The following is a 25649-nucleotide window of genomic DNA, read 5'->3' on the forward strand; positions in this document are numbered from 1 at the left end:
AACAAACCAAACAATGCCATGAACCGGCAATTTACCAGCCATCAACACCTGATTGGCCGTCGTTCACAAAATGCACTCCTCATTTGCATAGTATTCATCTTTGCTTATCATCATCATCACCTGCTCCCATTAGACCTCTGAAGTTTGCCTCCAAAAAGTACCCAAAGCTGCCATCTTAGCCCAAAGAAGAGATCCGAGTGTCAATCAAAGATAACTACCTATGGCCATTTGCACTGCAAATTTTGCTGTCTTAACATACTGAAATGTACAGTACCCATTCGAAAGCAGAGGACAATGGTGTGTAGAGTAAAACATCTGCATTTCAGACTTCTTTGTTCCCACGAGAATTTAACAGGTTCGATAATTCAAAATCCCCATGTTATTTTCCCATAAGAAAAATCACAATATACCAGATCCTTATGGGCAAAGATGGCAGTTTTTTTTTTGTAGATGAACTTCAGAAGTCTATAGAAATGAATGAAACTCCGGAAATTGGCTTCCCTCAATTCGCTGGCATGCATCAGTACTATACCATAAGCCTTATCATATCCTCAGATGCATCTTTTTGAATATTTTGCCTGTAAGTGGAATTGGAAGAACCCCCTTGTTTCAGTTTGGTAGGTCAGTCATTAAGCGCTTTCAGATATAACCTCCGGAGTATATGCAGAGGTTTGTCAAACGGAGGTCCTACCCTTCGGATGATTCAGATATGATGCTAACCTGCGGACCTTATACTGACCTTATACGGACCTATGTGTGAACGACAGGACTTTTACGGGCTTTTCCCAAATCACGAAAGTAACGTCGACGCAGCAGTATAGTAGCAGATAGCATCCATCAGGCAAGTGTTATTTAAATAAACTCCTGGTGTACCTACAAACTTCAATGCCTCGTTTTATGAGTAAAGAACATACTGTAGAAGTTTCGTACCATTCAGGGCATTATTAGTGGGGTAATTTATGAGATAAAAGTTGGTTCCATTACGCCTGCAGAAACTCATTAGTTTCTGACAGCGCTACTCGTCCAGGGTTCGACCAAGGGAAAACAGGTTCTGGGAGGGTGTTTGGCTCGGGGTCATGGTGCAAAGGACCCTAGGGTGAAATTACTCTGAACCATCGCTTTAAGTGGTTCGTTTTTTTCATGGTTTATTTTTTCCAAAAGCATCCTCTCCCCATGTGTCTATTGCATTTACGTAAGGAGCTTGGAACAAAGTTGGGTTTTCTTTGTTTTCATAACACTGGCATTTAAGTCAGATCTAACCACATGGACGCACGAAAGAAACGTCACCGACACGCCCTCTCACTAGGTGTGAATTTTAACCGCATGTTCTACGCTTCGTTCAGACACAGCACATTTACATAATGTCCGGAGGAAATACTAGGGGGGGGAGTAGTAGAACAAACGGCTAAATTCGGACTTCCATATGACCAGTTATGTCGTTCAGATATACGGCCCCACCGTTTAACATCCGCAGAACCTCCGGTCTTACACGTATGTCTGAAAGCGCTTATTGATGTGTGTGTGTGTGTGGCAATCCACTACATGCAGTCATCTAAGAGTTAATGATCACAGCTTTTGTCAACAACCAGTCTGTGCTAGAGCTCAAGGTGTCGGGTTACTCAGATCAGCTACAAGTACATACACACCTTTCCTCTCAGGATACGTTGCCTCCCTCTCTTGTACACACAACTCATTACAACTGGTTACCTGACTGTCAGTCTTTTCGATTGCAGTTGCTCATACAAATAGTATTTAGGTGCCCCTTTTTTCTAGCCTGGCTAGCGCCACCACTTCTCAATGAGACGTGGTCTGGGAACCAAACGTTAATTTTCTCGTATTTGAAAAAAATGCCCAGATCCGTTTATTGGGTGCCATGGATGTCTATCAAATGCGTCTGTGCATAGCTCATCATCGTCTTGCTTTCCCCCCTGTTCTGTGATTGGTTCCCTATCTGAGGCAAAAATTAGGGCGGTAGTTTCCAGGCTGCCTTAGCAGCGTGAATCAAATCGTGCGCAAGGCAGCATGGGAACACCCAGGCTACCTTTTTTCATTACTGAACCAAAGCAACAGACAGACAAAAGCTGTGTAGATTAACTTAAGACGTACAAGAAGGGAAAACTATTTTGTGATAGACTTGATGACTGTATTGACATGCCTATTATTTGCAGTGAGACACTACTTAGATTGTACACTGTTGGTGTTAGGGTTAGGATTAGTCTTTTATTGTAACTTTGGCAAAGCTGCATTAAACCATCAAAGTCCTTTTAGGCAAGTCCCCCCACTCGGCGGCCATCTTGGTAATGCACTTTGGGCTCGTAATTGGGCAGCTATTTTCCTAGCTATTTTCCTATTCAAGTGAGGGGAGGCATACGTAAGGAAGGTCATAGGACATAAAAAGTACATCAGGCGAATCTGTGTTTAAATTAAAGCTGAATTGAACGATATCCATATGCATGTGCATTTTTCCTTTCCAACTTTGTACAAAGGTTCTGTGTGTGTTTGTCTTCCAGGAAGCCAAAGAGGAGGGTACATCTTTCATCTGCCCTCTATGTGACAAGGATTGCTTAACCCAGCATCAGCTCACTACACACATCCGCCAGGTACTTGCTCATACAGCAACATACCAGTACATACCACTACATCAACTTACATTATACTATTCCTTAGACATTTTGGCAGTGAAGTGAACAACAACACTGGGTGCTATTGTTATGTTCAAGATTTCTGTAGCCAATAGTGTGTCATTTCCTAGAAACCTTGCAACAGCAGACACTTCTGCAAATGATTGGCTATGGGAGCCAGTTAAATATATAGATCAACAGGTATCTTACGTTTGTATCATCAGCTGTAAAAACATTATAATGGCCAAGATTCTTGAATTTCCCCTTGGGGATCATTATAGTATCTATTTATCTATCTATCTAAGATTGGTACCTCAGAATGCCAGGCTGTTGCTATGGAACCGATGTGATGGTCATGTTAACATCCCTAAGACAGCACTGCATTGCTGACACTGGCTCTGTTTGTCTTCTGCCACTCCAGCACAATCAGGACAATGGTGCAACTGACCACTCATGCAGTATCTGCGGCAAGTCCCTGAGCTCTGCCAGCTCATTGGACCGTCACATGCTGGTTCACAGCGGTGAGCGGCCCTACAAGTGCTCTGTATGTGGACAAACTTTCACCACCAACGGCAATATGCACAGGTCAGAATTTCTAACGCCCGCCTGATTTTTTTTTTTCTTCTAAGGTTTTCTCACATTTGTATCTTGGTCTCATTTTCTTGATCTTATTGTCTCCCTGTCTCAAAAGCCTTGCTCAAAAGCCAATATCAACACAGAGACCAAGTTATTGCCTTTATTTACATTAGCATTACAAAAAGCCCCTAATCACCCTAGAAACCTTGACCAATACATCTACTGCTGTTTTAATGGTCCTTACAACTCTTGACTTCCCGGCCAAGAATAAACAGTAAAGTTTTGACACACCCCCCCCCCGGTAGTTGTAGGTGGTTAGTTGTGTTACCCATTCTTAAGGAAGAAAATAGTTTTCACGTGTCATTGTTTCAGAGGCTTTGCCAGATACTATACTTTAGCTGTGGCAATATATGTTACTTTTTGCAGAGAGAGATTTCTTTAATGCTCCTTGAATTGAGTGTGTGAAAAGAGATGAGTGTGCCTGATGGAATGACCGTTTGATCGTTTGTCTAGCGCACAGTAGAGATGATATGGCAATCCTTATGCACCTTATCCATGATTAAAGTAAGTGATAATGTACTGTCCCGGTTCATTATTAAAAAATAAGTCCCGACAGGGCGAACAGGACCCTGACATGAAGCGGGTCTTGTTATGTCGTGAAGGGACTTGTTTTCCAAAAATTTTCGGCGGACAATACATTTCCCCGCATATTATAAGGCTACCTGCCAAAATGAGAAAAGAAACCTCACACATTTCTTTTATTATTATTTTGTTCTCGTTTTATGGCTTCCACTGAGAAAACAAATTGTTCCCCACACATACAGAACGGGAAAGCTTCAGATTACGTATTACTTGCTGATATTCACTTTCAATTAAGTCATATTGCATGAACTACTCCCGGCATGATATGAAAGACAGGAATCCGAAGCACAAAACCTGTTGCCTTTCACAACGCTCATTATATTTTTGCAGCAGTTTTGTACGGATTTTGTGGACCTCCGAACATTGGGAAGGCCCGTTCATGTTAGTGGAGCTTTCTGCAGCATTCTGATGAGCCATATTAAAATACTATTTAACAATCTCAACTGAAGCACTATGAGCAGTAGTGTAACATTAAGTGGTTTCTTTAACTTTTTTTCTTAACTCATTGAATGCCAAGCTGTTTTCGGAAGCTTTGTCCTAGAGTGCCAGCAATCTAGACCATTGTTGATGATTTTTGTACAGCCACAGCATATTCTGTGTTATAGCTATGAACACATACAATGGCTCGTTTGAAAGGTGAGACTTTAAGCTCTCGGTGGGTGCAAACCGTGTATTTCTACACGCCTCTGTTCCTGAGAAATCCCAAGCTAAACAGTGGCTAGTTTTCATCAAAATCCCTGTTTTTTTTCTTTTATGACCTGAGAAGTGTTGCCTGCAAAGTTTCTGGGAAGAGATCTAACGAGACCTGCCACCTAGTGATAAACCCACGAAAATAAATGACCTGATTTTGACCTGGCGTGCATGTCACTGATAGGCTAATCAGTGACTGATTCGAAAACAAAGCGGCAACCATCAAAAGCCGAGTTAAAATCAAACGTCCAGATAAAATGTCCAGATCTTGCATTTCATGAGTTTTCGATAGTCATATATTTCATTTCCATTCATCACAGAGTTCCCAAAATCACATATACGGTGTGTTAGAGTGTCTAGTTTCGTAATGGAAAAAAAAAGCTAAAAACGTAATATTACGTTTTTGACACTCAACGCATGGGAAGGAAAAACGTAATATTACATTTTTGGCACTCAATGAGTTATTTGGGCAGGATGTGGGCCATTCTGTGTGCGTGATACAGATAAACCAGCGGGTGTTGATTAGATGTGTGTGTGTGTGTGTGTTGGGATTGGTTACCGCAACAGGGTTTGGGTGTGGTTCTGCAATAATAGCAGGGTTTGGGTTTTGTTAAGGATAAGGTCTGCCCTCAAGGAGAGCCCATAGTGTGGAGCAGGAAGGAGAAAGATGATTCCGGCCCTTCCTCCATCACCACATCACCTGTCAGCAGCCCTGCCTCTGGAGCTCTGGTATCTGCTTTCAGCAGGCTGGTCAGTCATGGGGGATGAATAGCACACTTCCTCAGTTTGTAGAGCTTGATCAGAGACTTTATTAACAAAGAGACATGGCACTTACAGAATTCTCCATAGAAATGTATAGGGACAGTTTGTAACGCTAATATGGCAGTTGTCTACACATATCCAACCGCATTGTTGGAAATGGCATGATGTACATTTTGTCTTCAGTTTACTTCCCCGTCACCATGATAATAGCATGTTGTTGCACGTGTGGTGAGCAAGTTAACATAAAAAATAATGTCTTTTTTTAAGCCATATTTTAGCGTTTTGGAGGGAGATATTTATACAGAATCTGATTTAAACACAAATTCACCTGGCTTTTTATGTCGATATGACCTCCTTATTTGGAGTTATCTATGCCTCTCCATTCATTTGAATAGGAACCTGATCTTGTTAGTCCGAAATAGCTGCCCAGAGACGTTACCAAGATGGCCGCAGAGTGGCATGGCTTGCCTTAAAAGATTTTGGCTTGATGGATTGCACAAATGTACCATACTCATATGTGCTTAAACCAACTGACAGCCTATGGTTAAGGGTCTAGAGGAGGTTGTATAGGGGGGTGTTGTAGTTGGTGGTTGTGTGTGTGAGTGCATGTAGATTACTATATTCCCGTACATGACCTCTGTATTCTGTCTATACTCTTGAACACCGAAGCTATGTCTACACTATTCCAGATTTCAACAAGAAATTTGGTTTAGAGAGCTTTGTTAAGGATGTGGAGGCAACGATGCATGAGGATACCCAGTCTGTGGCGTTGGTAAAGTGCCAGCCATTTTGTGGCAAAACATCACATTAGTCCCTTTTGCACCAGAGGAATTTTTGCAGTTCCTAGAACCCCTTTTTTTTTTTGCTTTCGCACCAGACGAATTTGGGGATTATTAAGTTCTGACCGCAGTTCCTTTAACGCTTTCAACTCCTGCCTCAGGCGGGTCTTTTCCCTTTGCATAGGAACCCTTAGTGACCTAGGTCTGCGTTGATTGGTCCAACTCATAAGCCAAACCCACTGTCAAATCTGCATTTAAATGTTTTTAAATTCTGCGCTGCCTGTGTAAGCAAAATATTCACGAAAAAATAGAGTACTGTCAGAGACTTGCTATGAGAGAGATCTTGCTATGGAGATTTCACAACTTTGTCAAAAAGAGTCTTGCCAAAAAGCCAAATTCCATTCCAAGGGTCCTCATCTGTGACTACTGTCAAAAGATGAAGAATGCTGTCATCTTGGGTTATGTTTACTAACAGTCCAAACAGGACAAGAGTGTGTGAATAGTAATGGACCTGATTGGTTGAGGGTGTGTGGACTGTTTGGATGTGGGCTCTTCAGATCTGGGCTGGGCCTCATTCATTTATTGTACTACTTTGGATATAGATTAGATATCTACTCATGTGTAAATCAATTTACACCAGTGTCTAATTAAACGTTTTCCCCTTGGGCGGGCCAGTATATTTTTTTATACAGATTTGTGCGGCCCCTTGTATTTACTGGCCCAGAAAAGTCACTTTTACTCAAAACTGTTAATTTATTGTAATGGGCTCCCTCTTTATTTTAGTGGCCTCCTATGCTTATCGTCAACCAGCATTACAGGTGAGCTGAGCTGACTCATGATGGTGACTGGTGGAAAAATTGTCACTGACCTTTATGTATTACTGGGGCCCTGAGCTATCCAGATGTTGGTGTATACAGATTTGCAGGGTGTTTTTTTGACAATGATTGTTAAAGGAGCTATCGTATACAAATCTATTCTCTGATGCATGCCACCACACAGTTGAAGTTTTAAGATATAGGCAAAAATTCAGACCTGTGTATCAAAATCATGAGTGTAAAAATAGCCTACATTTCCTTGATGTGTTCCTGTTGCTCAGTTGGGAGTTAAGCGCTAACAACTAGCCTAAATGCTTAGCTTACTGTATGTTATACAAATGTTGATGCAACTTTGTGTAGATGACAACTTGTAAAATTGACTTTCCGGACTATAAGTCACACTTTTTTTCATAGTTTGGCTGGTCCTGCGACTCAGGTGCAACATATATATATATATGTTTATATATATGTTTTTTTCCTCTTCATGACATTTTTTGACTGGTGCGACTTATACTCCGGTGCGACTTATAGTCCGGAAAATACGGTAATAGTAAAGTTGAGAAAGGGAGGATTTAGAGGTCAGTAGGAAGATACCTTTATTTGGTCATGGGCAATGTTATGAATATAAAATGTGGGGTTTACATAAGTGAGGTGACTGCAAAATCTGTTTGTCATGGCTGACCCATCAAATAGAAACAAGCAAAGCGTGGTCATGAGAAGTTGGCATACCACCTCTCTAGATCAAATCTAGATTGTTGTTCTAGATTTGTGTTAGAAAATGTAATGTCAAACGTCAGTCCTTATTCGTGCCATTCCTGTTTTGTTTTTTCAATTGATTTTCCTTATTGTCCTATTCCTTTGCTACAGACATATGAAGATCCATGTCAAGGAGCCAGCCGGCTCCATTCCCATTAGTCCACCCTCTCCCACAAAGCGCAGACGGGCCTCAGCCAAGAGAAAGGGTAGCCAGGATGAGGATGGAGAGCAAACAGAGGAAGCCAACAACAAGATGGTGTGTGTGTGTGTGTGTGTGTGTGTGTGTGTGTGTGTGTGTGTGTGTGTGTGTGTGTGTGTGTGTGTGACCCAGGGGTATAATGTATGTGGGTGTGTAAGTATCTATGATCATGATCTCCATTATGATCTATAGTCTTGTCTTCATCGTCGGAACTCTGCACATTACCCAGGTGGCAGGGACATTTACAGGAACGGCCCCAAAATCTGCCCTTTCATCCTGCGGTATTTGCGGAAATAAGTACGATGGAGTGAATTGAAGTCTGTATACAGAGCTTACCTAAGAATAGCTGTTCCAAATTTTAAGAAAGATAACTTTATGCTGGTTTCATTTCGTAATTGAAATGTGAAGTGAATACACCATCAAAACTCTGATTAGTTAAAGCTGATATTTCAGCATATGTTAGTTTGTTAATTCAGGGTGTGTAACCACAGCAAGATAAATACAAGGTTAGATTAAGTATAGCTTTATCTGTGTAACCACTGGTAAGTCTTTGTGAGTTGCAAAAAAATGGTGCTTCTTGGCATTGTCGAATCTGACCTGCGGTGTTCCCACTCCACCTCTCTCTCTCCACTTCCTATCACTCTTACAGGGGTAGGTTCTGTGGGAGGAACATGCACAATGTGTGAGACCCCTAAAACTACCCCTGAGTTCCTGAAGTGGAAATGGGCCTTTTGTGTTTGTTTGTGTGTGTGTGTGTGTGTGTGTGTCTGTCTGTCTGTCTGTCTGTACTATGTGCTTGTCTGAGTCCTTATCCATCCGTCCTACAGGTATCTGAGGAAAGGGATACTGAAAATGCACCTCAGGGCAAAGGTGAAGATGACAAGCTGCCCTGCTCTATTTGCTTCAAAGCATTCAGATGTAAGAGCGATCTAGAGACCCACATGGAAACACACCCTGACTCTAGCCTAAGGTACTGGTACTCTGAAATTTGAAAATTAAGAATGAACACATACACAATGAAGACGCTAAGCACTAGTGGCTCCACAACAAACCAAACAAGCACTGGTTGCATCAGGGCAAAGTATTTAAGTAAGGGAGCCATAGATTCCCTAACCTCAAATCAGTGCACTAAACTCAAAGACCTCCATCATAACACATAAGTCAACAGTTAAGAAATAATGGTACAGTCATTAATGAATGTCATTTTTAGCAATATGGATTGTTTAAGGTAAAGAAAGAGCATTGTGTTCTTTTGATATTTCCTAATTTTAGTACATTTTAATAAATGTCATGACAGTGTTGAGTGAATTTAACATTATGAGTGATTCAGTCTTGATGGGCGTAAACCCCAGCAAAGCACCTGGGTTCTGACAACATATCAGGTTGCACTTGTTACAGGCAACTCTCAGGGGTTTTCGGCAAGCTCTTTAGGCATTTATTTATTCTTGTGTATTTATTGTTGGAAGAAGTATGTTGGGTATGACTGCCTGATCACAAATTAAGTTCCCTCACAGAAATAAATAAATAAATAATTTTGGAATTGAAATTTGAACCCACAAGTCATTAGGTGTCACAAAAGTGTAGTAATGACTGACTAAATAAAATTCAACATATTTTGTGTGAAATACATTCTATTATTAATCCTTAATAACATTTACAAATAAAACATATGTTCATTATTATTCATTATAAACCTGATAGCCATTGCATTTGGTGGACATGCTCTGTCCAATGTCTCAAGAATGACTATACTATGTAAACGTAGTTTTATAGATTTATGTGAATTATTGTGATGCATTATGAATATTTAATAACAATTGATTTGTTATAAAATTTCCAAAGACTGGTTTACACAAAGTAGGTTTTACTTCATTGTGGTGGAGGACTAAAGGTACATTTAGCAGGCAGGTGGTGTTTCTGCTGCTCTGCTCAGATGTGTTAAAGTTATGTCTGCTTGAACACAAAGCATGCCTTCATAATCTCCCAGCAATTGCTGTTTACCCCAAACCCCCACTGCACAGCCTTCAGCAATGTCAAACATGCAGCCTTTGCACATATTGGAGGGACAAGGATCTGCTATGGAGCAATTACAGATGGGACATCCAAGTATACCTACATTATATCGTGCAGAAGTGTCCGTGCTAAGTTTGTGATCATTGTAAGTCATTGTAACATAGGCCAGTCCAGGCTTTTTACTCTGTGTATCAGTGCAGCATAACACAGCAACAGATATCTTGTAGCAGGATATCATCAGGTTGTGGACCTTTTGTGCAGACTGTGGACCCTTTTGTCACTGGCAAGCTTTTGAACTGTTGAAATGTTGAAAATGAACTTCTTTTGATTTGTCTAGATGTACAAGGCACATACTGTTGTCCAAGTCCCATTATTAGTCCAACCCCTTAGTCCCAGTTCTTGCTCCCTTCTACTGACCTTAATTTTTCTGGCTATGCTCTGGGGAGGGTATTGCTCAGAGGAGAGAAGGAGGGAGGAAGGGATGGATAAAGTGGGTGGAATACTGCTGAGGGTGGTGGTAGTTAGTGGTGGGGTCAAGTCTTAATGAATCACAGAAGGAGGGCCTCAGGATGCTGTCCACTGTTGGTGGGGTTGGTGACTGTGGGACTGGTTTCCTAGGAAACCGAATTTCCAGACCACTGCTCTGAAAATCCCAAGTAAATCACTGCACATCCCAGCTTCAGTTGACGGGAGGCTGTTTAGGAATGCTATGAAAAGGGGAAGATATACAGGCAGAAATTAGAATGAGACACAACAGGCCAGTCTTTAAAATGTGAGTAAACACACAGACTCTGTATTGTGGTCTTGCTTTAGGCAAGGACTGCAAATTTAGCTCTAATCCTGGGTAATCGCTGGAACCGAGAGGGCCAGTTAAGAGGATATTAGCAGCAGTATTGCCGGTTCCATGGTCAACGGCTTTTGTGAAGCAGCAGAACTGTACTTTCACACATGAGCTATGTACACATGCACATACTTACATGTGCACACTTTCCTATTATGTGCACCTCCAAACATGGTTGCTTGCTACAACTCAAATGTACTCTGCTCTTTCACACGTCACAGTTCCTATGGTAGTGGGGGAAGGGCAGAATTGGCTGTTTGAGGCAGCTCCAATGGGATTAAAGATGACTGCACACAGGCCTGTCACACATACTGTTGCACATAATCTGTTGGTGCATCGCTGCAGATATTCAACATCACATATATGTCAATACACACTCACAGTTGTATACACACACTGCATTTGTCTACTGTCTAGGTTTCATTTGTAAAACTAGAAGACACTAAGTACCATATACTCCTAAGTTACACCAGGAAAGTGTACCAAGTTTTCAGACAGCAGTGTGAGAAGCCTCTTAAATTGCAAGGCTACTTGGACTGTGTTTGTAGTCATCTGTGTGCCCGTAGCTGCGTTTGGGTGTGAGAGTGCCCGTGTCTGTGTGTACAGTGTATGTATGAGAAAGCAGCTTACATCATCCATGGGCACATTGTCACAGTGTGATAAGACCACAGGGTGGTGCCACAGACACTCCCCAGTTGCCTCATTATGTGCCAGTGACGGTGCCATGGCAATAGCTTATCACACAAACACACACACACTCACACACACACATACTTGACACTTGACACACATTCACACCCATACAAATCAGACGACATGTTAGTGGCAACACCTAACTAAAAAGGTTATGTGATCAGTCTCTCAGTGACTCAGTTTCTTGTCATATTATGTGCTAGACTGCATTCAAATAATCACAGAAACTAGTTGTGTTAACTGCGACTGCATATCTGCAGATTTGTTTTTCAAGACATGCTTAATAACTAAAGCGCACACCCTTCAAATTGTTTGCATATCTGCATTCAGTGGGTCTTTGATGAATGTACAATCATGCCAATTCATGTCATTTCTTTCAGATGTGATCTCTGCTGTCTCTCATTCCGCACTCACCGAGGTGTTCTACGTCACAATGCCGCCACCCACCACCAACTTCCCACAGATCCCAGCGGCCAGCCTTTTATCCAGAACAACCCATCCATTCCCCTCGGTTTCAATGACATGGCCTTCATTGACTTTTCTTGCCACAAGTTCCCTCAGATCGCACAGGTGATTGTACTAGACTATTTAAATTGTTTGATTAATATATTAGAATTCCGTGTCTTTTTGTTCATGTTAATATTTTAATAATTCATTAATCATTTATATATTTTTAGGTTTGGTGTGAAACCAATTTGCGTCGGTGCACCAGCAAAATCCACCGCTTTGTGTGTGATGTGTGTGACAAGGCTTTCCCTCTCCAGTCTGCTCTTGACCTGCATAAAGACACCCACCAACAAAAAGATGGCTCACCTGACCCTCCCCCCTCTCTTGGAGCTGAGAAAGCCGAGATCCCATCACCTGATCAGTTCTCTTTTATGGGCGGTCTGGGTCTGCAGCACACTTCCAAGGTCAAGCCTACCCCTTCTGAGGAAGAAGTTTACCAGGCGAAGTTGGACAGCATACGCGTCATCCATGTGGAGCAGCCCACGCACTCCTTGCCACAAGAGGGCGGTGTCGTGACAGGGCTGAGTGGGATGGGTTTTCACCTCGTGGACCCATTGTCACTCCAGAGTCTCTCGCAGCGCGAGGCTCTAAGCATCCTCTCCCTCAAGCCGTTCCAGGGAGGGTTTGTTCTTCAGCCAGATGGGGGTGCTGTGTCCAAGCCCGTCTGTGGAGAGGGTGGTCTAGAGCTGGCTGACATCCAACAGATCCTGAAGGTGGCATCTGCAGCACCTAACCAGATTGCACTGCCCACCTTGTCCAAGGCACCATGTAGCGCTACGCAGGCAGCTGGCCACAAGCAGATGCCGCCACTCAAGCCCAAGCCACTGGTGACTCCGTGGACCAATATGAGTACTTCTACCCCTCCCTCACTGATCACTACACAACAGGCTTCGCTAGGCTGCATCAGTCCCAATCTGCCTCCCCCAAATAGCCAGCTACTCCGTAACTCTAGGGAAATGTCCTCAGCTTTGTCTTCCTCCTCCGTTGTCTCTGGTTGTCAGGTGTCTTCAGAGAGGATGCAGATGGAGGCAGACTGCATGGGCGATGCTGAAATGCCACAGGAATCGGATAAACTTAAGAGTGAGGCAGGCCAGGGTGCGGAGGGTGGTGAAAAGAAGGCCTCAGGCTCAGGGGCCCAGAAGGCATCCTATCCTTGCAGGTTCTGTAACCAGGTCTTTGCCTTCTCTGGTTTGCTGCAGGCCCACATGCGCTACCACTTGGGCATCCAGCCCCGCCAGTGCAACATCTGTGACTATGTGGCACCTGACAAAGCCACGCTGATTCGCCACCTGCGCACACACACTGGTGAGCGGCCCTATGTTTGTCGTGTCTGCCACTATCCCTTCACTGTCAAGGCCAACTGTGAGCGCCATTTGCGCAAGAAGCATATGAAGAACACACGGAAAGAGATTGAGAAGAATATCAAGTATGTCACCTCCACCACTACAGCCTCATCACCGGTCTCTACCCAAGAGGCCATCCTGGAGCAGGTGGGGGCCGGCGAGACCCTTTGTCGCTTCTGCGGGGAGGATCTGAAAACCTACCGAGCCCTGCAGATCCACCTCCGTACCCACAGTGGTTGCCAGCGCAAGCCTTATGAGTGCCGCCGCTGTGGGGCGGCTTTCCTGACCAAGAGAAACTGCATCCATCACCTACTGAAAGGGCACCCCGAGATCCAGGAGCAGATTGAGGAGCATATAGCTGTAATGCCAGCTGGAACTGCCTTGCAACCAAGACTGAACTCCCAGCCTGTCAATGGCCTGCCTGCCTCCTCCACATCACCTGTTGTGAAGATGGAAGATCTGAGCTTCTACAGTGGGGAGCTCGAACAGCCCCTGGACTTTTCAAACAAACATGTTGGAGGAAGCAGTGCTGGATTGCCACAGATAAAAGTAGAGGGTAGTATCTCCTCTCTATTAAGCGATGACTGTGACATGGAGCCTATTGACCTTTCCATACCAAAGAACCCAGAGAAGCGAATGAAGATGGAGATGACTGTTTCAGCACTGGAACATAGAGAAATCAAGAAGGAGACCTCATTCATCACCCCCCTTGTCCACAGTGTGAACCAGACCGTACAGAGAGAGAAGGATGACAAGTTGTTGCAGCAAGGGGGCTACCAGATGCCTTTGGCTGTTGCCTCAGCCCTCAGTGCAGGGGGGCCTGCTGGTCGGGCCCTACGACTAAAACCTCTCCTACCCAAACCAGTCTCCTCATCCACTTCCTCCTCCACCCTGAAAGAGTTGCCACCGCTAGCCTCCATAGCCCAGATCATCTCCTCTGTCTCAGGAGCTCCGGATCTTCTGAAGCGAGACTCTCTCATGGAGAACAATGGCAGCCCTAACATGCAAAGAGAGAGAGACTCTACTGGCAAAGTAGATTCAGCCTCCCAGGATGGCTTGTTAGATGAGCTTCCCTTGGAGAGAGCAGCTAAGAGGGGCAGGAAAAGACCTGTGAAATGCATGAAGGGTGCAGACATAAACAAAGGAAACACAGGCAGTAGTATTGACCTTGAGTCCAGTGGTGAGTTTGCCAGTATTGAAAAGATGCTAGCCACAACCAACACCAACAAGTTTAGTCCCTACCTGCAGTCAGAAGATGTAGAAATTGGTCAGAAGGAGGGAGGAGTTTCACTTGAGAAAAGTGTGAAGAATGAAGAGAAACAGCAGCTGCACCCTCAGAAAGGACAACAGGTGCGCAAGCACAACCCAGCTCCAGGCCAGCTGCAGCCACCACCAAAGGGGAAGAAGAATGCCTACTCAAACTCAGTGCAGAAGATGACCTGTCCTTTTTGTCCAAGAGTTTTCCCCTGGGCCAGCTCCCTGCAGAGGCATATGCTTACACATACAGGTAGGACGTTCACTCACTCACTCACTCACTCACTCCACACACACACACACACACACACACTCACCTCACTCACTCACTCACCTCACTCACCTCACTCACCTCACTCACTCACTCACTCACTCACTCACTCACTCACTCACTCACTCACTCACTCACTCACTCACTCACTCACTCACTCACTCACTCACTCACACACACACACACACACACACACACACACTTAGTCCAGGTGCTTAAGAGCCCAAAGCCCAAATTTGCCAAATTATTAGTTGTACATTTACCGTTAGTATTAGAAAATGAACAACTATTCTAAGACTTCTGTAATTGTGTGTGTCTTGCAGGTCAAAAGCCATATCCGTGTCCCAAATGCGACGCTTTTTTTTCCACAAAGTCTAACTGTGAGCGTCACCTGTTGCGTAAACATGGTGTGACCAATAGAGTGCTGCGTCGCAATGGTGTCATGCCAAAGGTCAAAGAAACCGAAGAGGGTTCACCTGAGAGTGCAGGTACATGCTAAATCCTGAACCATACATTTATACTTATATATTTACATTTCTATACATATAAATTTATACATTTACATTTCTATACATATACATTTATACTTCTACATTTCTATACATATACATTTATACTTGACATTTATATACAGGGTTCCCACGGGTCATGGCATTTCTGGAATACCATGGAATTTTTATAAAGTCTATTCCAGACATGGAAAGTCAGGGAATTTTATCATATTTGGGGCAAAGTCATGGAATATCAGGGAATTTTGTTGTAGCAGTTTAGAATATACTTGCCTTACTTACATTAATACAAATATATTTCCACACAGAATTGGTGTATATTTGGTTATTAGCTTTATTGCTCGTTTGAGTGGTGATGGTTAGCCCAACTTTTTTTATTCAATGGCCATTTATTCACATTCCACTCTAAAAAAGTCAAAGATTCTTGAATGCTATGAGGCTGCTCTGAAATCTTATCTCATTATAGGTCATGGAAATTCAGGGTTTTTGTCAGGGAAAGTTAGGGAAAAGTCATGGAATTTTACACATGACCTAAAGTGGGAACCCTGTATATAGAAGGAATATCTCTTCAAAGTATTTCACTCTGATGTAATTTTTTTTTATTAACTATGGTTCTATCTGTGTGTTCAGAGAGTATGTCTGAAACAGAGCTCCCCACAGCAGAAGCTATGGATGAGAGTGGTACCGACCACTGTTCCCAGTCCACCATCCCTGGAACTCAGAAGCCTTCCCCTCCGACAGGCGTTTCTAATGATGCTACCACCCCCAGTACTGACAAAGACTGCACAAAGCAGGAGGAGACTGAGATCCTGACAGACCTTGCACAGGATAGCACAAACCTCCCTACCACCCATGACAACGACGATGATGCCCACAGCAGCAAGAGCCTAGACTTCAATTTTGCCAGCAAACTGATGGACTTCAAGCTCTCGGAGCACGGACCACAGTCCCAAACATACTCCCTGGATGGAGGCAGTGGGAAGAATGTAGCAGTACAGATAGAGGATTCAGCACCACCCCCAGAGGACACCAAGCACACCTGCAAGACCTGTGGGAAAAGTTTCCGCTACGCTGCTACACTGGCCCGACACGAGAAGGCTCACATCTGTGAGAGCATTACTGAGAGCCATTGCAAGGAAGATAAGAACAGTTGCACAAAAATAAAAAGGGAGGAGGAAGAGGAGGAGGAGGAGGAGGAGGAAGAAATGGAAGCCGAGGGGGAGAAGAAAAGAGCAGCAGAGAGCAGCATGGAGAGTGGCTCAGAGGAAGATGAGGAGGTGGACCAGAGTGATGAGGAAGGAGGCTCAGAACCAAAGGACAATGAGGGTGATGCTGGAGGGGGACTGGAGATCAAGGCAGACAAGAGGAAGAAGGTCTGCAATGTGTGCAGCAAGCGCTTCTGGAGTCTACAGGACCTAACCAGACACATGCGTTCTCATACAGGTAACACACACACACACACACACACACATACACACACATACACAGAATGCATCCATATTTGTTAATACCATGACCGTTGTTTCCTCATCATCAGCAGTGTATTCAGCACTCACACACATGTACAGTTTTAATATGTCAGTGCTGAAATTCTGTACTATAGTGTAAATTAATCGCGGCCCACGCAAATGACTATGTTTCATACCATATTCCAGTCTTATTCGTAATAATGACAATATTCTGATTGTGTGTGAGTCATGTAAACACCTTATTTCAACTGCCATAACACAATTAAGCTCATATTCTGTTTAATAAAAACCTGAATAACACCACTGGCATATGCCTCTTTTAACCGGAATATCGTGGCATATAAACTCATTAGTCAGAAAATGCCCTTTTGGGAATATTACATTTACATTTACATTACATTTATTCATTTGGCAGACACGTTTATCCAAAGTAATTGGAATGAAATTCCACCTATGCATGTTCATGCAAGGAATTTTGGTAGCTTGGTTTGATGCTCTGAACCTTGTCAAACATAGTGAAAAGTGTGCGTTTGATTACCAAACATGACGTCAAAGGACTGGGCATGTTTAGAAACAGTGAGCCAGCATGCTCCTGTTTGTGATATACTTTTTTACAGTCAAGCTTTAGTTCAATATTCACTGTGTAATACATTTAGAAGTTGTGATGGAACATTACCAAGTGAGACTGTCCAGGGCCCACCCTCCTTTAAATTCTAACGTCTTCAATTTCACCATCACCAGCTCCCAAAAGTCCCTCAAGACAATTGTTAATGTGCTACATAAATGAATTCAATTGATTTGAATTAAATTGTGATGTTGAGTTTGGGACAAGTTGGACTGCCTTTTGGAATGGATTTTGGATTGATTTTGATTGAGTGATTTTGGATTGATTTTTTACGTACAGGAGAACGGCCCTACCGGTGCACTACTTGCGAGCGCACCTTCACCCTGAAGCACAGTCTGGTTCGCCACCAGCGCATCCACCAAAAACCTCAGAGCGAGGTGACCAATGGTGGGGGGTCGGAATCGTTAGGGGGCTCCGCTAGTGAAGGAGAGAGCTCTCAACCTGGCACCAACCCTCATTCTGAGAATGAGCATGAGCAGGAGAGTGAGGCGACGGAGAAAGTGGGTGAGGCGCACAGTGGTCAGTCGAGCCCACAGCTCACAGACAGGCTAAGTATTGAAGGCCTCGCACAAGTCATTACTGCAGAGGATCCTCGAGAAGCCCCCGAAGTGGAGGACCCATCAGAGACCTCGAGCACTGAGGCTGAGCCCGGATCAGGGGTTGAGGTTGATCCTGAGCCAGATACAGTTTCTGAAATGCCCGAGGAAGCAGCGCGAAAAGTAGGTGTTCTCCCCTCCAAGACCTCCCCCCCTCAGCCAGAGCCAGAGGATTCAGTGGATACCCCCAGTAATGGTTTCATCCAGGGACTACTTGAGATCCGCACTGCTAAGCCTTCCCATGAGCACATGCAGCCATCTGCTGAGCATCCTTTTGTGGGGGTGGATTAAGGGAAGAGCCCCCAATTTATTTTGAGGTGCTCTTTTTTTTCTATGCAGTGAAACATTTGCGGATTTGCTGGACACTGTGCCATACAATGAAGTGTTGCGGAAACTAAATATAAAGGGACACATCAGATGACCGCGTGGACTTTCAGAGCATAATGGTGTTTCCAAGTGCCTTGCTACTTCTTTGGGCTCTGTCTGTATCAGTATGTGCTGAATGGATTTTTTAAGCTCAGTATTTTATGATTATCTTTTTAAATGACTTTACAGACGCAATAAACAGAATACCTATATTAATGTTAGAGAGGGTGTGAATGATATTTTTGTGTGTGTGTGATCCAGCCTGGCTGGAACTGAAGAGGCTGATCAATGAGAATGCAAGCCTGTGTCAGGTTTTGTCAAGGGTTTTCGTAACTGGAAGATGGGGGAGGGGGGGGTCTCAAAGAGCTCAACAACAACATACAGCTCTGGAAAACAATTAGAGATCACTGCACATTTTTTCTGATGTCATCCTACTGTTGCTGAGTGACGTTCGAATGAGTTGACGGTCATATTCAAAATTAAAAATGACTTCGAATGTCACTCAGCAACCGTAGGATGTGCAGTGATCTCAATTTTTCCCATAGCTGTGTATATAATATGTTGGTCACATGGGGCATCAAAATTACTTCTTTCCTGCCTCTTTTATGCCTACAGAATACATAAAACTTCCACTGACAGAATGACTCCAATGACCTCTGTTGGAGTGCAATGAATGAATAGAGTAACTGAATAATGTTGTCAGTGTTTTTCTTGTTTTGTTTCATCATTGAAGAAATTATATTTACAACAGTAAATATGGGCAATATTTGCCTAGGAAGATTAGATTCCCTGCTTTGTTTTGTTCTATACACTTTCCTGTTTGAAAACGTCTTCCAAAAACAATAACACCTTCACTTTAAGCCTTACCTGTGATCCTGTTGTTTCCTTTCAGTTTTTACTACAGATATCTCTCCTTTTTATCTGTCAGAACACTACCCTTACGTATTCACTGTGAACTTGAACAGTGTCGTACTGCTGCCTATCATCACCCTAGTCAATCATAATTTTAAGTTTTTAAAGTATTTTTCCTGATGTATAAGTCTCATTTCTCTTCATAAAGGAACCTCAAACTGCAAAAACCTCAAAACAGCTTGTGTTTTTTGTTTTTCAAAACCCTATTGACATACGGGACCATGGAAAAGAGTGTTTAAGAACACACAAGACAGAATAATTTCAGATAATTTCAAAGATGCTACAAAAGGTTATTCTTCTTGCTGCTCTTGGAATGATGGTCTGTAATGAGATTCCTCTTTGTGGTTGGTCCATCCATGATTAGGGTGTAAATACACACATTGTAAAGGCACTGGGTTCGTATGCATTGCGCTATGGTAAAGCTTCGGTCTGTGTGTGTGTTGGTGGGGTGGGGTTTGGGGGGTGTAAGAGAGAGAGAGGGCGAGCAACTGGAGAGAGACCAACAGTGTGCATGTATCATAACCCAAGAATGCACACAAATTCATTTAAGTATATTTATTATAACTTGGGTTAACTCCTTAATGGAGCTAATACAACCTGGAGAGAAGCCATGTGTTAATACATATATGCTGCAGAAAAGGATTCAAACGCAATTGTCTTAGAGCCTTGATCTGAGACTTTTTCCTAGCAATAATCACTATTGATCTAAAGCTTTACTTTGATTTTCATGTATTGATAGAGTGTATGGTTTGGGTTTTTTCTTGTTATTTTATGTCTTTCTAGTGGATTTCTTATATAAAACTGTGAAAGTTATTGTGTTCAGCTGTTCTTGGTGAATCTGTAGGGTAGAGTGTTTTGTTTTGATTTTGTATGTTAAATCTTCATTTTGATCTATGAATGATTTCATATTATTTCCCTCCTCTTCAGCTCTCAGGGTCTTTACTAAAATGTGTATGTCAATAGAAGTGTTGATATATTAATATTGAGTACATTAGTTCTTTAATGAAAGACTGTCAATCACTACAATCAGCACTTGACTGTGAATTCATATCACTTGTGCAGAGAAATGGATCGTCTAAGAGCACATTTTACAATTGTGTCTTCACTGTGCAAATTTGCTGGACAGGGCTGGGTCTGTTTTTTTGTTTGTTTTTGTTAAAAATCCTGCCATGTTTTTTTTTTTTTTAATCCTTTTCTTCTGAAGAGAGCTCAACCGTCAAAACATTGCCTGCTGCCAGTCATTGTTTAAACCTTTAGATCCACCATGTAAAAGGGAACTGTGTGGTTGCTGCGCTCATCACTGAACGACATTATGGGAGCCAGGTTCTCTCTAACTCCAGTAAAAAAAAAGAACTAACACTAAAATTGCCATGACCTTTGTCCATGATCATGCTTCAGAAATCAAATCAATAAGCTGTCTTGTATCAGTATAATAATGAAAGCAATAAAAATGTCAGAATGGTGTGTGTGTGTGTCATCATTGAATTCTACTGTATCACATTTTGCAGGATGATGCAGATGAGTACTATAATGTAAAATGTAGTTTTTCCACATACTGGTAGATTTTACAGTACTTCAGGATATGTAGATATGATACTAGGCCCTGTCTGAAGTTAGTAAATGACCAAATAGCTCTTGGTTGCGTTGGTTGAAACGGAAGAGGGAAGAGAAATAGAAGAATCATAGGATAAATAGTAGATCATTGTGATAACACTTTTGACATTTTTCCAAACACATGACATTTCCATAAGCTGTTGGGATTCAACATTCAGAATTGCCAATTAAACAGACTGGCTTTCAGTGTTACTGTGTAAAAGTAATACTATGCTACTGTAACTGGCTTGACTACTTCTTGCTTTGGAATTTCACCCAGTGTAGTTTTAAATAACAAAGGGAAGGAGAAACTTTGAGGAAGAAGTAAACTTTTGCAGATTTGCAAAGAGGGGATGCTACATTTTTATATAGCAATATTCAAACAATAACAATGCCAAAATGCCCAAAATAGACTTACCTTAACCACCTTTTAAAACTTTATCCATCTTGCACATATATTTTTCTTATTGTTTTTGATATGTGTTCATGCGTTGATATGTGGTCTGCTCATTCTTTAGTTGCTGTGGTAGTGCAGAGTTGTATTAACTTAAAAACTTGATTTTAAAATAAAAAATATAACCCTATGATACCACTGACAAAAAACATTTAATCATATCGATGATTGATTATGGTACAAATGTTAGCATGTGTCAAATACCTTCTTTTTTTTTAGCTCATTTGTGCTCTAGCCTAAATGCACATCCTCAGTCCTAACTCTAATGTGATGTAGTACACCACTAGAGGGAGGCCTTTCCCTATCCTCAAAGGGAGAGTTGCACATGTGCCATTGCTTCCAAAGCATTCAGATGAGTTTTCATTATATTTTAATACACCAGAACACCAATCAAAATCATATCCTTGAATTGTTAGGTCTACTTTTCTGTGATATTGGGCTGCCAAGGTCAATAGAGAGAGGCTGGGATTGACAGTGGATAGCATGGCAGAGAGGTTAAAGTCGTGATGGGGGAAGGTTGGACATCACAGAGGTTTCACATTACACAGTTCTACAAGGCTCTATTTTAAGGGTTTGAATATATCTCCAAAGCTCAGACTGAAGCCCCAAGCACCTTGAAATAGTGTGACAAGTCGTTTCCATAAATACCGTTCATAAGTCTGCCTTGTAATTGTTTTGCTAATCTTCAGCTTCAGGTCTGACTTCCTTGGGTATGAAGTTCTTGTAGGATGTTAAAAGTGGTAAAAAGTCTGTCATGACAGCCAGCTAGATTATCAATAGTAAGAATGAATAACAATGTCAATGGTGATAAATGGTAGATGCAGTGACAGACAACTGAGCCAACCGCTTTTCTCAGCCTTACAGCTGTGTAACTCCAGCACAATGTTAGAATGATTGTTGACCTCTGAGTGGGGTGAAGACAGGTCAAGGTATGCCTTTGTTTGTTGAGACAAAACGGGATGGTGATGCAAACAAAACCAGGTGGGCTGCGCAGGGGGAAAAAACATTTGGAGAAGAGCTGTACCAAGGATCTTGTGTACAAGCACTTTGTGATGACTATTGCACTTTAGCCTTTGAATACATAAACCAATAGTTAATATACAATTCACCTTCACATAGACTACAAGCTTGTGACAGAGAACACAGAGAATGGGTTTGCATTCTGATCTGTTTTGTATTTATGTCTTTCTGTCAGACCCACTCCGACTTCTTCTCCTGGTTGTCACTACTGTTTGAGGGCATGTCGGGGCCACTCATCTCTACCAATGTGTAGTGTCCTACTCTTCTGGTACAGACTGCAGTAGCTGCTGTAACCACATCTACAGAACTTGTCCCAGGCGGCTTATCCCGTCTGGGTGGTGGGGGTGGTTTAAGACGGCTCCGTTTACTGACCCGGATGGGCCTGGGCGTACCAATTTGCTCTGTAGGACACAGTGCCACATCACTGCCCTCTCTCTCAGGGCATTCTTCCTGAGTGGGTGTTAGGTAGCCATTATCCCCACTGTTAGCATTCACAGGACCCAGCATGGGAACAAGAGGTGTTCCTCGACCACAAGGAGGATCCTCCAGATGTGCTGACACACCATCATCCCTGCTGGACCTACTCATCCCTCTTTTCCTGAAACTTCCATTTGCTACTGAAGCCACCATTTCCTCCACTGTGGACACATTAGCATCAATGGCTCCGTGGCTTTCTGCCGGTGAGAGGTAAAACTGCTGCTCCTCATACATATTCCGCACTAGCATCCTCCTTTTGGACTTCTGCCTTACCGAGCGCTTAATGGCACAGATCATGTCCAAAATATTGAGAAGAAGGGAAAGGGCAGTTGTCCCCAACATGAAGTTCAGCATGACAGTTTTCTCTGTGGGTCTGGAGACATAGCAGTCCACTGTAGTTGTACAAGGTGATTGCTGGCACAAGAAGCGCTTGGGAATGTAAAAACCGAATAGATAGTAGTGGGCTGCCCCAAATCCTGCCTCCAAAAGAATCCGCAGGAGCAGCTGGAGGATGTAAGCTCCATTGAAGTTCCTCAACATGCTGAGCTCTGCTTGAATGTGACTTGCCTTGCGCAGGGCTCCTTTCTGGGTAGATCCCTGCTGGATTTCAATGGATTTCATCTTGTGTGAAGTGTCAGAGAAAACAACATAATCTGATAGCACTTTGTGAATGATGTAGGCAACAAATGTCACATATGGCAGACAGAGGATGGTAAACTGAAACAGCCAGAAACGGAAGAGGGAGAATGGAGCAAAAAGATCATAACACACATTTGAGCAGCCTGGTTGAATTGTGTTGCAAACAAATCTCTCCTGCTCATCCAGATAGAGTGGGTATCCAGCAAAGATGAGGATGACAATACGCAGGAAAACCATAACGAGCAGCCATAATTTTCCTGTAAAAGAAGTACACCACATGTTACAGTGAGTTTCAGGATTATTCAAATGGCAAGGCTTCACATATAGCATATATGAAGTCATGTTTCCATCAAAAGCCATGCCAAGTTTTGGGATGTTACTTCCATTTAAATCATAGTCTGATCATTTGGTGAACTCATAAACATAGCGTGAGGAGTCATTGTGACTCACCTTGCCTTTGTATTTAAATATAGCCTACAGACCAATTGACCTAGAAACATTTGATGTTTGATGACTGATTTCAGCAAAAGCCCACATACATTTGACAACTCAAAGTTCAACTGCCACACTGCACCCTACTCCTTTTAAAATGTCTCATCACAGATGTCTCAATGAGTTCCTACTTCTACTCACCTACAACAGTGATGTTGTGGTTGACTGTAACAACAATAGCTTCAGATGCAGATTGGCTCCCCATATTGACTGGGGGTTGGACCCAGTCTTGCAGGCCTTTTGTCTTATGGCTCACACTTCTCAGCTCAACAGGGTGATGGAATCCTGCTTCCAGTGAATTCACTCATGTTGAGGTGATACAAATCTAGGTCTGTGTAGAATTCACGGTAGCCAGTTACCTCTCACAGTCTACTGCTGGGCTTTGTCTCCTCGTCTTACCTCTCTTTCTCCCCCTGTCCTAGTAACAACTGTTCTCAGACAACAGAAGAAGAGGGCAGTGAGCCCCATTGTGAAGCTATTCTTACCCACCAAAGGCACGTCACCCTCCTGACATTGCGGAGATATTTGTGGAGTTGTTTGTCCTTAGAGAAGAATAACGAGGCCTCTGGATTAGCCATTAAATAACCAGTATTAAGTTCTCATGTAAAATGGAAAGCATGTCAGTGTCAACATTAAGAATGCACTCCAAGGTCGAGATGTAGCCTCTTGGTCAGAGGGGCAAGATCATCTACTGACCACAGTATATATTTCTTAGTTGTTTATAACCAGTTATAAATCGCTCAAAACAAAATTTGAGTGCTATGTCTCATTGATTGAATGTCATTTGTCACTCATTCATTCAGCTCAGTTCACAGTTTACTCAAGTTTACAGTTACAATAATGTAGTAGTTACCATATTTGAATGACAACTTAATTAATTTGGTCAATTCTGACACCAGCCATATCTGGTCCTCATGCCTTAAAAATCCAGGGCAACTCATGGGTATGACCAGTTATTGCTGTATCAACAAAAGCAGTGGCAGCATGAACAGAAATCTGTTATTGAAGTAATCTCAGTAAGGTACAAACAAAGGACAGGACAGTAGTGTGGAGTACTTTGTCCTAAAATTAATGTCATTGTGCATATCATTGGATGTCTTCTAGTTAGAGTTCAGTAATAGTTATTTAATTGCTATGACTCTGAACCTAGTCTAATTGGGTGTTTGAAGGCTGTTGAGTTCTGGCATCCTTTACCTTCACAATATATTTGACAAAACATAAAATATGTGGATTATAGCCCGGCAAGAGCAAGTCTGGTGTCATCTTATTCATTAACTTCTGCATTTGGAGTCAGACCATAGACAGACACATTGTCCGAGGGTCATGTGATATTACTGTAACTTCCTGTTGGAATTTTTTTTTTTTATTCTCGGCTAGGTCTTTAAGAACTGGCTACAGAAAACAGATGAAAATTAGACCATACAGGTAATTTACAATATTGTTTCTGTTGATCAATGAGCGCTGTCCCAATCAAACAGTAAACAAAGTATCATGCAGATACATGCAGATATATGTATTGTACATTATAGGTTTTTCTTTGGTAAACTTAATATGAACTAGACCTATCAGTGAAACATTTATCATATTAAGCACTGGTGGATTAAATGGTCCTCTGCTTCAGAAATGTCTGAATTATGTCCGTGATTTAAAAAAAAAAAAAATCTAGTTGCCCTCATCATCACTACTTGTCTGTAACTTAATTACAGGCCCAGCTGTTCCATATTTAGACAGAGTG

The 25649-nt window shown here is 42.5% G+C and overlaps 2 protein-coding genes across 5 annotated transcripts in view; one reads left to right on the forward strand and one right to left on the reverse strand.

Annotated features, from left to right (window-relative positions):
- Window positions 1–19679, forward strand: part of rreb1a (ras responsive element binding protein 1a) — a 38349-nt gene extending 18670 nt beyond the window's left edge. For 2 of the 4 annotated variants that reach the window (XM_076290377.1, XM_076290376.1), the window contains 9 exons: window positions 2511–2600; window positions 3043–3206; window positions 7753–7897; window positions 8668–8810; window positions 11768–11957; window positions 12065–14744; window positions 15086–15250; window positions 15902–16714; window positions 17645–19679. In XM_076290377.1, the coding sequence (XP_076146492.1) occupies window positions 2511–2600; window positions 3043–3206; window positions 7753–7897; window positions 8668–8810; window positions 11768–11957; window positions 12065–14744; window positions 15086–15250; window positions 15902–16714; window positions 17645–18252 (4998 nt within the window). In that variant the 3' untranslated portion in view covers window positions 18253–19679. The remainder of the gene's footprint in view (window positions 1–2510; window positions 2601–3042; window positions 3207–7752; window positions 7898–8667; window positions 8811–11767; window positions 11958–12064; window positions 14745–15085; window positions 15251–15901; window positions 16715–17644) is intronic. The other 2 variants (XM_076290378.1, XM_076290379.1) reach the window with 2 other exon arrangements.
- Window positions 19680–22477: 2798 nt separating this feature from the next.
- On the reverse strand, window positions 22478–24119 carry gjd4 (gap junction protein delta 4). Its single transcript, XM_076291277.1, has 2 exons — window positions 24056–24119; window positions 22478–23679 (listed from the first exon to the last, which is right to left on the reverse strand). The coding sequence occupies exons 1-2, from the start codon at window positions 24117–24119 to the stop codon at window positions 22478–22480; spliced, it is 1266 nt and encodes a 421-aa protein (XP_076147392.1).
- Between the last annotated feature and the right edge of the window lie 1530 nt (window positions 24120–25649).

The sequence above is a fragment of the Alosa pseudoharengus genome, unplaced genomic scaffold (genome assembly GCF_046254945.1).
Source record: "Alosa pseudoharengus isolate Yale_2024_CS ecotype anadromous, Long Island Sound unplaced genomic scaffold, YU_APseudo_1.1 YU_APseudo_1.1_scf_18, whole genome shotgun sequence".
NCBI lineage: Eukaryota > Metazoa > Chordata > Actinopteri > Clupeiformes > Clupeidae > Alosa > Alosa pseudoharengus.